The 13,599-nt window shown below is 58.0% G+C and overlaps 1 protein-coding gene across 1 annotated transcript in view; it reads left to right on the top strand.

Moving 5' to 3' along the window:
• Window positions 1–7,459, top strand: part of TRIM62 (tripartite motif containing 62) — a 44,000-nt gene extending 36,541 nt beyond the window's left edge. The window contains exons 3-5 of the mRNA XM_030537812.1: window positions 1,322–1,578; window positions 2,821–2,936; window positions 6,237–7,459. Coding sequence (XP_030393672.1) covers window positions 1,322–1,578; window positions 2,821–2,936; window positions 6,237–6,787 — 924 coding nt within the window. The 3' untranslated portion in view covers window positions 6,788–7,459. The remainder of the gene's footprint in view (window positions 1–1,321; window positions 1,579–2,820; window positions 2,937–6,236) is intronic.
• The last annotated feature ends 6,140 nt before the right edge of the window (window positions 7,460–13,599 follow it).

Here is a 13,599-nt window from a genome sequence, read left to right as displayed (position 1 = left end):
GGGCCAGACGGTCTGTGGGTGAGGAATGGGGGGCACCGGCAGAGCTGGGTGTGGGGAACTCAGGGCCGGGCGGGCTGTGGGTAGGGAATGGGGGGCACCGGCGGAGCTGGGTGTGAGGAGCTCAGGGCCGGGCAGGCTGTGGGTGAGGAATGGGGGGCACGGGCAGAGCTGGGTGTGGGGAGCTCAGGGCCGGGCGGGCTGTGGGTGAGGAATGGGGGGCACGGGCAGAGCTGGGTGTGGGGAGCTCAGGGCCGGATGGGCTGTGGGTGAGGATTGGGGGGCACCGACGGAGCTGGGTGTGGGGAGCTCAGGGCCGGACGGTCTGTGGGTGAGGAATGGGGGGCACTGATGGAGCTGGGTGTGGGGAGCTCAGGGCCGGGCGGGCTGTGGGTGAGGAATGGGGGGCACGGGCAGAGCTGGGTGTGGGGAGCTCAGGGCCGGGCGGGCTGTGGCTGAGGATTGGGGGGCACCGGCGGAGCTGGGTGTGAGGAGCTCAGGGCCGGGCAGGCTGTGGGTGAGGAATGGGGGGCACGGGCGGAGCTGGGTGTGGGGAGCTCAGGGCCGGGCGGGCTGTGGGTGAGGAATGGGGGGCACTGGCAGAGCTGGGTGTGAGGAGCTCAGGGCCGGGCGGGCTGTGGGTGAGGAATGGGGGGCACGGGCAGAGCTGGGTGTGGGGAGCTCAGGGCCGGACAGGCTGTGGGTGAGGAATGGGGGGCACCGGCAGAGCTGGGTGTGCAGAGCTCAGGGCCGGGCGGGCTGTGGGTGAGGAATGAGGGGCACGGGCAGAGCTGGGTGTGGGGATCTCAGGGCCGGGCGGGCTGTGGGTGAGGAGTGAGGGGCACTGGCAGAGCTGGGTGTGAGGAGCTCAGGGCCGGGCGGGCTGTGGGTGAGGAATGGGGGGCACCAGCGGAGCTGGGTGTGGGGAGCTCAGGGTCGGGCGGGCTGTGGGTGAGGAATGGGGGGCACCAGCAGAGCTGGGTGTGGGGAGCTCAGGGCCGGGCGGGCTGTGGGTGAGGAATGGGGGGCACGGGCAGAGCTGGGTGTGGGGAGCTCAGGGCCGGGCGGGCTGTGGGTGAGGAATGGAGGGCACCAGCAGAGCTGGGTGTGCAGAGCTCAGGGCCGGCGGGCTGTGGGTGGGGAATGGGGGGCACCGGCAGAGCTGGGTGTGGGGAGCTGGGTTGTGAGTCGAGCCGGGGCACTGGCAGAGCTGATGGGGAAGCTGGCCTTGCTAGGACTCCTGCCACTAACCAGTGTACGGGTGGAGCTGTCGGGGAAGTAAGGAGGGTCGTGTGTGACTCCTCTGCTTGTCTGTCCTGTGCAGTCCTCCGCCAAGAGCCTGCGGGCCACCATCGGGGAGGCCTTTGAGCGGCTGCACCGGCTCCTGCGCGAGCGCCAGAAGGCCATGCTGGAGGAGCTGGAGGCTGACACCGCCAGGACTCTGACTGACATCGAGCAGAAGATCCAGCGCTACAGCCAGCAGCTGCGCAAAGTGCAGGAGGGCAGCCAGATCCTGCAGGAGCGGCTGGCTGAGGTGGACAGGCACGCCTTCCTGGCAGGCATCGCCTCGCTCTCAGAGAGGTACGGGGGGAGGGGGCACGTTGCCTGACTATCGGAGGGGTACGGGGGGGCATTACCTGGCGCTCAGAGGGGTACAGCGGGGCCGGGGCGTCACCTGGCTCTTGGAGGGGTACGGGGGGCATTACCTGGCTATCGGAGTGGTACAGCGGGGTGGGGCATCACCTGGCTCTTGGGGTACAGGGGGGCATTACTTGGCTCTAGGAGGGGTATGGGGGGGTCGCCTGGCTCTAGGAGGGGTATGGGGGGGCATTACTTGGTTTTTGGAGGGGTATGAGGAGTGTTGCCTGGCTCTTGGAGAGGTATGGGGGGGCATTGGCTCTCGGAGGGATATGGGGGGGGGTTGCCTGGCTCTCAGAGAGGTACGGGAGGGACATTACTTGGCTCTCAGAGGGGTACGGGGGGGCGTCACCTGGCTCATGGAGGGGTACAGCAGTGGGGGCACGTCGCCTGGCTCTCGGAGGGGTACGGGGGGGTGTCGCCTGGCTCTCAGAGAGGTACGGGAGGGACATTACTTGGCTCTCAGAGGGGTACGGGGGGTCGTCACCTGGCTCATGGAGGGGTACAGCAGTGGGGGCACGTCGCCTGGCTCTCGGAGGGGTACGGGGGGGTGTCGCCTGGCTCTCAGAGGGGTACAGCAGGGGGGCGTGTCTCCTGGCTCTCGCAGGGGCCTGCGGGGGGCATCGCCTGGCTCTCGGAGGGGTTGGGGGGGGGGTTGACTGGCTCTCGGAGAGGTGCATGTGGTCTTTGCAGCCCAGCACTGCCTCAGTCCATCTCCCTGGACAATGGCTCTTCCCTCTTCAGCCACCCAGCCTGGCCTGGCCCAGCCCAGTGCAGGGCAAAACCCTTCCTGTTCTTGCTCCCTCCCATCCACTCCTAGTCCCTGTCCATCCTGAAGGCCTGCTTAGCCCCATGCCCATGAAAGGGTTTAGCAGGTGAGGACAGGACCTTTCTAGTCCAGAGCATCTCCCTATAGCCACCCTGGCACCAACGGGGCCGCGCTCAGCGCTCCCATGGTGCATGCACTCCAGGGCCCACGTGGCTGTGACCTGAGAGGCAGTGCCCTACTCCCTGAGCCCTGCTGCCCAGCAGGAGAGGCATGGGCAGAGGTCTTGCCTCTAGCCCAGGTCTTCACTCAATTGACCCTGTACCCTCGTAACCCCTCCCCTTCCTCCCCAGCAAAGCCCACATTGCGGTAGGGGAACTGCAGGGGCTCCGTGCTAACCAGCTTGACTCTCCAACCAGGCTCAAGGGAAAGATCCATGAAACGAACCTCACCTATGAAGACTTTCCTACCTCCAAATACATGGGCCCCCTGCAGTACACGATCTGGAAATCTCTCTTCCAGGACATCCATCCGGGTAAGGTTCCCCAGCCCAGGCAGAGCGGCCTGCGCCTTCTAACATATTACAGGCCTTCCCTGACATAATGTGGCAGCCGGGGCCTCTGGCGTGATTATCAGAAGTGCTGACGCTCAGCATCCCTGCAAATCATGCCATGCGTGGAGAGTCGCCTTAGCTAGGTAGATACAGCCTGTTGGGCCCAGCCTTTGTCAGCAGTTTAATCCCTCCCAGCACAGACGGCTCCGGCGGCCTCCTCAGGGCATTGTGGTCTGATGCCGGCAGGAATACTCTGCATGTAGGGTCAGATTCTGAACTGGGAGTCGCAGGGCTGCAGGACCCGGCACACATGCCGGGGGCGAGCAGCAGCAGGCTGTATGTGCACCAGTGTCTGGGATCCAGCGCCTGGCATGTTTGTGATGCGCCTCTGTCAAAGGGGCCCTGGTTGCGTGGTTTGATGTTTCTCCTGTTCTCGGGCTCTGCAGGGGTGCTGGGGGCTTCCCCTTTAGAGACCTGCAAGGGGCAGACCTGTGAGGGGACAGAACTCTTTGCCTCCAGGTCACTGGTTCAAACCTCCCTGCCCAGTAGTTGCATGTGGCTGCTCCGTAACCCATACAAAATCCGAATGGGCAGAAGGCTGAGCGCCAAGGCAGCAAAGCACCCATTGACGGCAGTGAGGGTGAGAGTGCCATGGGGAGAACACCCTGTGTCTGGGGCCCTGAGATCCTGTGGGGACGGGGACCACAGCCTATGCACCAGTCTCTGGTGATGCAGTCCGCCCCTTGCAAAGCAGCCAAGCCCTGAGTGAGCCACGGGACTGACTTCCCCTCTCACTCCCTCTACCGGCCAGGTTCAAAGGCATTCGTGGGGAATCAGTGCTGGCCATATAGAGCCCCAGCTCCTAGGGGAGCCCCTGAGCGCTCTCCACTCACACCCGCTCCCCTGGGGGTCGTGGGACCTCGGCTCCTCCAGGCCCAGCTCGGAATCTGCTGCACCAGGGCTTAGCTCACAGCAAGGGGTCCATCGCTTGGTCAAACAGGGGAACAGCCTCCCCCACGTGGGACCTTCCTGCCAGGCACATAGCCTCATTAAAGGAAAGCAGCAGCTGTAGGTGTGATGACATGGGGTCCCTTGCTGTGACTGTGCAGCATCGGGGAGGTCTCCTGCTCCACTCCCTTTCTCCCCCTGCCCCTTTCAGTCTGTTCCCCTTTGCTCTTCCCTCCCTCCCTCCCCCCTGCTGCTGCTGCTCCCCCAGCCAGGGCCATGCGAGTCCTACTGGGCAGCCCAGACACCAGCTCCTGTTCCTGGGAGAAGGGAGAACTCATCAGAGGCTGAGCAAGGCCATCCCTGCAGGGCTTCGGTAACGGGAGCATGGGGGCCTGCAGAGCAAGGATACGGCCGCAGCTGGAGCTGGCCTGGAGACCAACGGGGGGAGGCAGGGCCCTGGGGGCAGGCTGGGAGGGGGGGGGTTAATCCAGGGAGGTGGGGGTTAATTCCATTTCTAGTTGGGTTTCTTGCCACTGAGCTCCTATGTTTATTCATTAGCCGATCTGTCCCCTGGGACGTGGAGCTGTTCTGCTGAGACACGGACCTGCACAAGAGCTTGCTCTAGGCCTGCTGGCCTTTCTGCTCTAGCTCATTCAGGCCTCACCCTCTGTCCCTCCTGGGCATAAGGTCTGTCGAGTGCAATTGCACTTGGCTGGATGTGGCTAAACCTGCTCTGTGCCAGCTCTGCCATTGTTCTCTGCACACTGCTCAGCAGCCGCCTCCGTGGGGACTAGCTCCTTTGGTGGGTGGCAAAGAGCCAGGTTCCAAGTGGTGCCCACCCATTCTGACTGTGGGTTTCCCTTTTAGACCAAGTTTCTCCCCTGCCCCTCCCCCTCCCGCTCCCCCATCCACAAAATAAGTCAGATTGGCCTCAGAATTGGTAGGTCAGACCCAGGGCCACAGTCAACTTTGTCTTGAACAAAGGCTTCCTGAATTCCGACTGAAGCATCCCACACCGTTCCAAAAGCACGTGGGAGGGGGTGGAATTTACCACTCTGCAGCAAAACCAAGAGAGAGGAGATGGATGAAATCACCCTGCCTGGCTCCTCTCGCTGGGCTCGAGTGCCTGGAACCAGCCTTTCGCTAATGAATGTGAAATTACCGATGGTGTTAATTGATATCTCTAGGCAGCATCAGCTCTGCCGAGCCCAGCATGGGGCATCAGTGAGCACTGGGGACCTGAGCTTCCATGGCGGAGGCTGTGGGCCTTTCCCCACAGGAACCCCCTCACTGGGGGGGGCTGGGCAATGGTGGGAAAAGAGAACTGCTTGTCCAAAGCTTGTCAGGGAGCCAGAGTCTCTATGGATCCTGGTGTCCCAGGAAGGCGCCCCATGCATGTGCTGCCCCAGCCAGCCTGGAGCTGGCCTTGGACCCCTGCCCCATGGTTCCAAGCAGCGTGGGACTCCTCTGCCAAACCCCAGGAAGTCTGTTAGATGGAGCCAGCAGGGACCTCTGGTGCTTCCCTCCAGCCACCCCACCTTCTCCTGCAGCACCTCTGAGCTGCTCTCCAGTGCCCTACTCCCCCTTGCAACAAGATTCCTGCCCCCTCGGGCCTCCTGGCTCCACTCTCCCCTATTTCCCCTGTATCCATAGACCCACCCTCATCAAAGATTCCTTGAGGCCGGGTGCAGGCAGGTGCTGTCACCCTCTGTAGCTCGCTGGGGGGATCCCACTACAGACACCAAGGAAGCTGTTGCTTGTGCTGGGGCATCACACATTGAGGCTACATCTGCACTGGTACTGGGATGTAATTTCCAGACATACCCACGCTAGCTTTGATCGAGCTAGCATGCTGCAAAGAACGCTGCAGCCACAGCTGCACAGGCGGGGGAGGGTTAGCCACCCTGCTTCTGTACTTAGGGTCTCAGGGAGGTTGTACATGGGGCAGCTGGCCCCTGGTGCCGCCATGGCTACCTGTCTATTTTTAGTGTGCTCACTCAGTCAGAGCTAGCCTGGGGACATCTCGCGCTGGCAGCCCAGCAGAGCCATGCCCTGCGACACAGCTGGGTGGTGTGTTTGTTATCCCACCCTAGATCAGCTCACCCAGGCTGCCCAGCCACCTGACTGACCCCATCACATGTGCCTCAGCACAGGGCCCTCTGGTGTCCCTGTGGATCATTGCTCAGTGCTGTCTGTGTAAGGTGCTTGCAGGCCCCTATTTGGGGGGCATTTCCATTCTCTTTGCATAATCAGGTGCTTTGCCTGTAATTGACTCACCGTGTGGAGGTGTGGCTAGGTTCTCAGCCCCTTCTTGTCCCTCCTTTGCTTTCCCAGTGCCAGCAGCCCTCACACTGGACCCTGTCACAGCTCACCAGCGCCTCATCCTCTCAGATGACTGCACCATCGTGGCTTATGGCAACTTGCACCCGCAGCCGTTGCAGGATTCACCCAAGCGCTTTGACGTGGAGGTGTCGGTGCTGGGCTCAGAGGCCTTCGGCAGTGGCGTGCACTACTGGGAGGTCATCGTCTCGGAGAAGACCCAGTGGATGATCGGGCTGGCGCATGAGGCTGTCACCCGGAAGGGGAGCATTCAGATCCAGCCCAGCCGTGGCTTTTACTGCATCGTCATGCACGACGGCAACCAGTACAGCGCCTGCACCGAGCCCTGGACCCGGCTCAACGTTAAGAGCAAGCTGGAGAAAGTAGGTGTCTTCTTGGACTATGACAAAGGGCTCCTGATCTTCTACAACGCTGATGACATGTCGTGGTTGTACACCTTCCGGGAGAAGTTCCCTGGCAAGCTTTGCTCGTACTTTAGTCCTGGCCAGAGCCATGCCAATGGCAAGAACGTGCAGCCACTCCGCATAAACACCGTCCGGATCTAGGAGAGAGCAGGGAAGGGAGCCTGGAGCCGTACAACCTCCTCCTGGCTGGCAGGCTAGTCGAGAGTCCCTGCTGAGACAGTTCCCACCTACCCCTTCCTGCGGGGCATAAGGAGACTGTCAAGCTTCGGGGCTGTGCCGTTCCTAGCTCTGACCTCCTGACAGTATCCGCGTGTGGGAAGGTGCAGGGCTGGGGCAGGGGGGTTGTGGGGATGGAGGGAGGCCGTGGAACTGTTGGTATTTCAGTGTGCAAGGATGCAGCATTCCTGCCTCCCAGTTGGCGTCAGTTTCCAGACTAACCCAAGGATCCAGGCTAAGTGTGGACATACAGCTGGCTATCCCTGGCATGATCCCAGCATCGCCATGGCCACTCCGCCAGGATGGATGCAGACTGGACCCTGTGCTGTTGGAGCTTCCTGCTGGCATGGAGCAGAGAGCAGGGCACCTTGCAGAGCTGTTGCTGAACTGCTGTGTGGGATCTCAGCTCACCTCTGAGCTCCCTGCTGGGTTTGCTCCTGAGGACAGAGCATGAACTATCCTCCACAGGGCTAGTGCCCTGGCAGCATCTGCTCTTAGTATGGGTTACATTGGTATTCAGGGGCCCAAGGGTCATTAATGATCTGGAGGATGGCGTGGACTGCACCCTCAACAAGTTTGCAGATGACACTAAACTGGGAGGAGTGGTAGATACGCTGGAGGGTAGGGATAGGATACAGAGGGACCTAGACAAATTAGAGGATTGGGCCAAAAGAAATCTGATGAAGTTCAACAAGGACAAGGGCAGAGTCCTGCACTTAGGACGGAAGAATCCCATTCACTGTTACAGACTAGGGACCAAATGGCTAGGAAGCAGTTCTGCAGAAAAGGACTTAGGGGTTACAGTGGATGAGAAGCTGGATATGAGTTGACAGTGTGCCCTTGTTGCCAGGAAGGCTAACAGCATTTTGGGCTGTATAAGTAGGGGCATTACCAGCAGATTGAGGGATGTGATCATTCCCCTCTATTCGACATTGGTGAGGCCTCATCTGTATCCAGTTTTGGGCCCCACACTACAAGAAGGATGTGGGAAAATTGGAAAGAGTCCAGCGGAGGGCAACAAAAACTATTAGGGGGCTGGAGCACATGACTTATGAGGAGAGGCTGAGGGAACGGGGATTGTTTAGTCTGCAGAAGAGAAGAATGAGGGGGGATTTGATAGCTGCCTTCAACTACCTGATGACAGAACAAGGAGTAATGGTCTCAAGTTGCAGTGTGGGGCAGAAGGTGCTGGGCCCATGCTCAGCTCAGGGCGGCTGTCATACAGGTACTGTGAGCGATGTGCTCACACACTACCCTGGGCAATGGTGTTTTGCCAGGCTCTACTAGCAGTACAGAGGCAGCCAGAAGGCGGCAGCTTTGGCAGGTACCCCTGCCGTGGTTGGGTCTGGGATCGCCTGAGGAGCATTCAGCTCGACAGGGTCTCTGCGTGGAGCTGCCATCAGTTCTAGCACTTTCACAGGCTTCAGCCCCAAACACTGTGTCTTCCAAAGGCCCGTAACAGGAAGCATGACGGGCTGGGCTCCTCGTTAATGAGCTGGGCACCCAAGCAGGAGGCAGAAGCTGGAACATGTGACCCAGGTGGCCAACAGAAACGGCGACTAGTCAGCGCGATCAGCTCCTGCATGGTCCGGCAGCTGAGTGGGACTGGAAACACTCCAATGCATGTAGCGGGGACCTTGGCTGGGTTGAGTCAGCTAACAAAAGGTTGAGGCCCAGACTTTCCTAACAGGGGCTTCTGGTTTGGGGGGCCCCTTGGGCCTGATATCTACAGGCACTGAGCCAACACCACTAGTGCCCACCAACACTAGCTAGAGCGTTAAAGAACAGGCCAAAAGGGGCTCACAGCAGGCACCCAAAAGCAGTTGCCAGGACTGAAAACATAGTCCTCACATTGCAGTCAGTGGTAGCACCTAGTACAGCTGGCGCTAAGCCCGTAGCTGGCCCAGGAGCCAGAGCAGCAGGGAGGCATGGAGCCTGCACGTTTGCCTTGGGGCTGTGGCAAGGAGTTGAAGGACAGAGATCTGGACAGAAGTCAAAGCCGGGCCCTGTCTGTGGAGATCCTCGCAGGGCATTAGGGAGTTCCGCACAATGGTGGGGAGCAGGTACAAAGCTGAACATTGAGGTAATTCTCTTGAGGCTGCCTGGGGCCCATCTGGTGCTGGCCTGGCACCCTTACTCCTGACTCAGGTCAAAGACTCTGTGCCTTTAGCAGGAGCGTGTTTGTGACAGGCCCTTGGGACAACCCTGAGGCAGTGAAATAGACCCAAGGAGGCAGGTGGGGTCCTGCACACCAGGGCTTTGAGAAGGGCAGGAGGCTGATGAGACTTTCCACTCTAGTCACTGATCTCAAAGCACCTGACAACAGAGCAAGAGCATCACAATCGGCAGTTACAGCTGGGGAAGCTCAGGCACAGAGAGGGGAAGGCACTTGGCCAGGGTCTCAGGCAGCTCTGGGACTGATACCAACAGCCGATTCCTGATTCTGGGCCTTCCACCTACCCCAACCCCAGGCTGAGCTGGGCTCGGTGCCCCAAGGGAGAAGTCCATAGCTGACAGTGGATGTCATCAAATCCCGAACCCTCCCTGTGCATCAGCACAGGGGCCTTGGACTTGATGTGGCGCCTCTGTGGGCAATAGCGCCATGGTAGTGTCTGATTGGTAACCAGGAGGCCCATGGCAATGGGTGCAGACACAATGTGGAAACATGACGGATAGAGTGGCAGCCCCACACACGTGCGGCTCCAGCCCAAGGCAGCTGGTGTGGTGAATTTCACGGGACAACAGACCTGCAAAGTGCAGGTTTTGTGAGCACCAAGGAGCTGTTGTCTGCAGGCGTTTGGAGAGACAAACAGGGTGCTCCTCACTGGTGTTTCTTGGTTCTGGGGGCTCCAGGCTGATCATGTTGCTTTGTAAACGAATGAACTTGGGACATGTCAGGGGCTCTGGTCTGAGCAAGGGGGAGCGGCCAGCTGTGCTCACTCTCTGTAAAATGGGCAGCAGCCCGGTACCTTGCTGTCTTGGGCACATCTGCTCTGTGCATTGAGGCAGGGCCGCCCAGAGGGGGAGCAAGTGGGGTGATTTGCCCCAGACCCCGCAGGGGCCCCCACGAGAATATAGTATTCTATAATATTGCAACTTTTTTTTTATGGAAGGGGCCCCTGAAATTGCTTTGCCCCAGGCCCCCTGAATCCTCTGGGCGGCCTTGCACTGAGGGGAGAAGGGTGTGGATAAGGATTGCTCTGGTTGTATGAAGAACCCATCCTCTCCTTCCTAGGATCCAACTGGGACACAGGAGCCACCTCACATAAGGATTCAAGAGCCAGAGGACATTAGCTGTTGTGACTGGACTCAGGCCCTGCTGCCCTCGCACCCTGTGAGCTGGATCACATGCAGTGTCATTTGCTTCTTGCCCCTTCTGGGGCCATGTCGTGACAGCCACCAGGCTCCCTGGAGACTTTCTGTTCAGCGAGTGGCCAATGTTCACCAGGTGACAGACAGGAAAATGATGCTCCCCCATTTCACAGCTTCCCCTGGAGGTAGCTGATGAGCAACACTTCATCCTACCGGGAGAGCAGAAAGCCCAACTCCAAGGCACCAGCTGGCCATCCTGGCTACAGACTCCCCCATTTCCCGGAGAGCTACTCCCTCCTCTGAGTACACTGCACACACATCCTGGTGGAGGTAGGGGAGCAAAACCCAATGTCACTGGTGACACGCAGTGTCTGCCCCATCCTGGCCCAGTTCAAGCTGGACCCATTTTCCCAGCAAGAAGACCAGGCTGAGGAAACTCTTTGGAGGGAGTCGCTGAAACTCAGCCGCATCCCACTTTGGGGCCGAATCCTGAAAGCACCTTCTGTGTGTAGGGAGCCCTAAGGGGTTTATCCCCATAAGGTGACTCATCTGAGCAGGTTCAGCCCTGTGGCAAGGAAGCTGCTGCTAACATCACTGAGAAATCCCGTGGTATGGACAGGAGCTGCAGGGAGAGAGCTGGTGTGTTGGGGGACAGCGTCCTTCTGTAGCCTGGCAGGATGGAGTGTCGCAGGGTAGCGCACCCACAGGCTACGATCCTGCAAGGCAAGCTCACTTCCACTTTCTGCCTTCGTGCTCTGCCAGCGCTGTGGTTTTTCCTTTTTCAGAAGCTGGTGGATTCTGTATTTATTCCTAGTTCTTTGGCATGTGGTCTCTGACTGCTGCAATAAAGGCAATTAAAAAAAAAAAAAAGGAATGGAAACCTCTTTCTGCAATACAGCCGCCTCCAGGGCTCCTGCCTTCTCCCGCCCCCTGTCTGCATGCAGACACCCTGGCGGATTGCACACAGACACAGACAGCACGAGGACAACATTGCAGCTGGCACCAGACCTGCAGGCAGGCTTCCCTTTGCACAGTATTGTTCTACCTTCCATTCAGGGATCTCCCATTGATTCATAACTTTCCTACAGCGCCCCCACGAGGTAGGAGGCATTATACACCGTTCTTGGGCCCGATTCTGTTCTCGCTGGTGCAGTTCTAATGACCTGAGTCAAGTGACTGCTCATGGAGAACTATATATGAGAGCAGATCAGGTCCTTAATCTGTGTGCCCCAGGAATGAGGCCCTACCACGAGATCTCAGCACCACAAGCCTGACTCAGTGGAGTCACACACACTGGATTTTACACCATTGTGGCCATGGGTCCTGACCCTCCTCTCAGTTACAAAATATTACTGTTGGCAACCGTAATGGTCTTCTCTTGGGGAGCATGGCCTAGTGGTCATGACTGCAACTCCTGACAGTCAAGGGGACCGTGGGAGGGGAGCCCAGGCCCTCCCACTCCCCTGAGCTCTAACCTAGGGCCCTTTGGGCTACAGGCAGTCTGGCCACCCTGGGTCTCTTCCTCTCATCCACCACCCTGGGGTCAGCTTAGGCCAAGGCTTTCCTCTGTTGGGGAAATCCAAACCAAAATGAATCGGAGGAGGTCACCCATATCCACTGGATATGCCCCTCTCTGGGGTGGGTCCTCCCTTCCCTCAGGGAAGGCCCCTCTGGGCAGTGATGTCAGAGCTTTTATGCTTTCCTGTGCTCTGCTCTGCTGGAGCTGCAGGCTGCAGATCTGCTCACCTCCAGCTCTGCCGCCCAAATGAGCTAATTCCTGTCTTTTAATTCCTCCAGCAGATGGAGCATTTGCTGCAGATGTGGTGGGGCTGGGGTGGCTGAGCCCAAAACAATCCCTTAACCCCTTATTTTCCAGTGTGGGGTTTGTACACCCCATCACAGCAACAAAGAGCCAGCCAGCCCTTAGGGACAGCCAGACAACCCAAGCTGCATAGGTAAACTGAGGCAATGATGGCCATATTTGTGCCAAGACAGTGACTTGCCCAGGGTCTCAGAGCTAATCAGTGACAGGGGCCCCAATTCCCTCTCTGCTGCTGTTTCACTAAGACAATTCCATCCCTGTTAGACGAGGGTGGAGAGAGGAGCTGGATGGAGTCTCCTGGGTATTCTGCATCGTTGGCCTGGCTCCTCCAGCGCTCCAGGATTACAGACAATGCAGGAGTAGCCAAGCGTCCCCCCACCATCTCTGCTGACAAAATGAGCTCTCTTACCAACTCCTCTTCCTAATGGGCGAGCTGCAGCAAGCCAGCTCTGTACCATGCGCCAGGACTTTCTTCAGACGGAGCCTTGGCAGTGCCATCTGCATTTAACAAAGTCATTTGTCAGCTCAGCGCTGCCACGCCCTGGGTCTGCTTTCAGAGGCACCAATTGAATTGCAAAGCTGCTGTCAGTGCTGACTCCCAAGCCAGCTCATGAGGGAGCATACCCTCCTTGTGCACTTGCAAACAAGCAAGGGAAAAAATAGATCCTGGGAAAATAAGGAACAAAGGATTTTCACAGACGAAGTGGAGCCACAAATACAGATCCTGCCCTCAGTTACCAAAGGGACTCCACAGTAAACAGTTTCAGCTAAAGTTTTCATCTGGGGGGTTAAAAATGTACATTTGTTGCTTTACAAAAGCCAACATTTTTTGGAAAACTAAAACCCAATTTTTTTTTACTGAAAAAACCTCCTTTTTTGGAGGTGGGGGTTTGTTTCATTAAGTTTTGACACACAAAAATTAAAGTATCAGAGGGGTAGCCGTGTTAGTCTGGATCTGTAAAAGCAGGAAAGAGTCCTGTGGCACCTTATAGACTAACAGACGTATAGGAGCATGAGCGTTTGTGGGTGAATACTCGCTTCGTCTGCATCCGACAAAGTGGGTATTCACCCATGAAAGCTCATGCCCCAAAACGTCTGTTAGTCTATAAGGTGCCATAGGACTCTGCTGCTTTTACAAAAATTAAAAGAAATAGATAAAAGAAATTTCCTGCAAAAGATAATTGGGGATTTTTGACTGGCTCTGAGGGCAGAATCAGGCCCGAGATCCCAGCCTACGACCAGGGCTGCACTAGAAACTGGTGCCATCATAGCAGTGTTGGCTACGGGTAACGGTGAGCAGGGAACTGTGTTCCTGTCAAGCAAAAGCGAGCATGTCAAAAAAAATAAGGTCCCATTTCCCATTGGGCTGAAGCAGGGCCCTTTCCACATTTCATGCAAATCTAGCCTAGAAGAGTCCAGCTGGCGGGTTGGGCACTCAGCGGGGATGTGGGAAGCCCAAGTTTACACACACTCAATTAGTATTTTTTTACAACATTCCTGTCCAGTTCTCCTAAGGGTGTGATTTTAACAACATTTCTGTAGTGGCTAAGGCCCTGCGTTGGCACAGGCGCGCTGGCAGAGACGGGCGTTTGCCGGGGCACCT

Source organism: Gopherus evgoodei, chromosome 18, assembly GCF_007399415.2.
Source record: "Gopherus evgoodei ecotype Sinaloan lineage chromosome 18, rGopEvg1_v1.p, whole genome shotgun sequence".
NCBI classification, from domain to species: Eukaryota; Metazoa; Chordata; order Testudines; family Testudinidae; genus Gopherus; species Gopherus evgoodei.
Note: the sequence above shows the minus strand (reverse complement) of the source record. Positions and strands in the feature narration are given on the sequence as shown.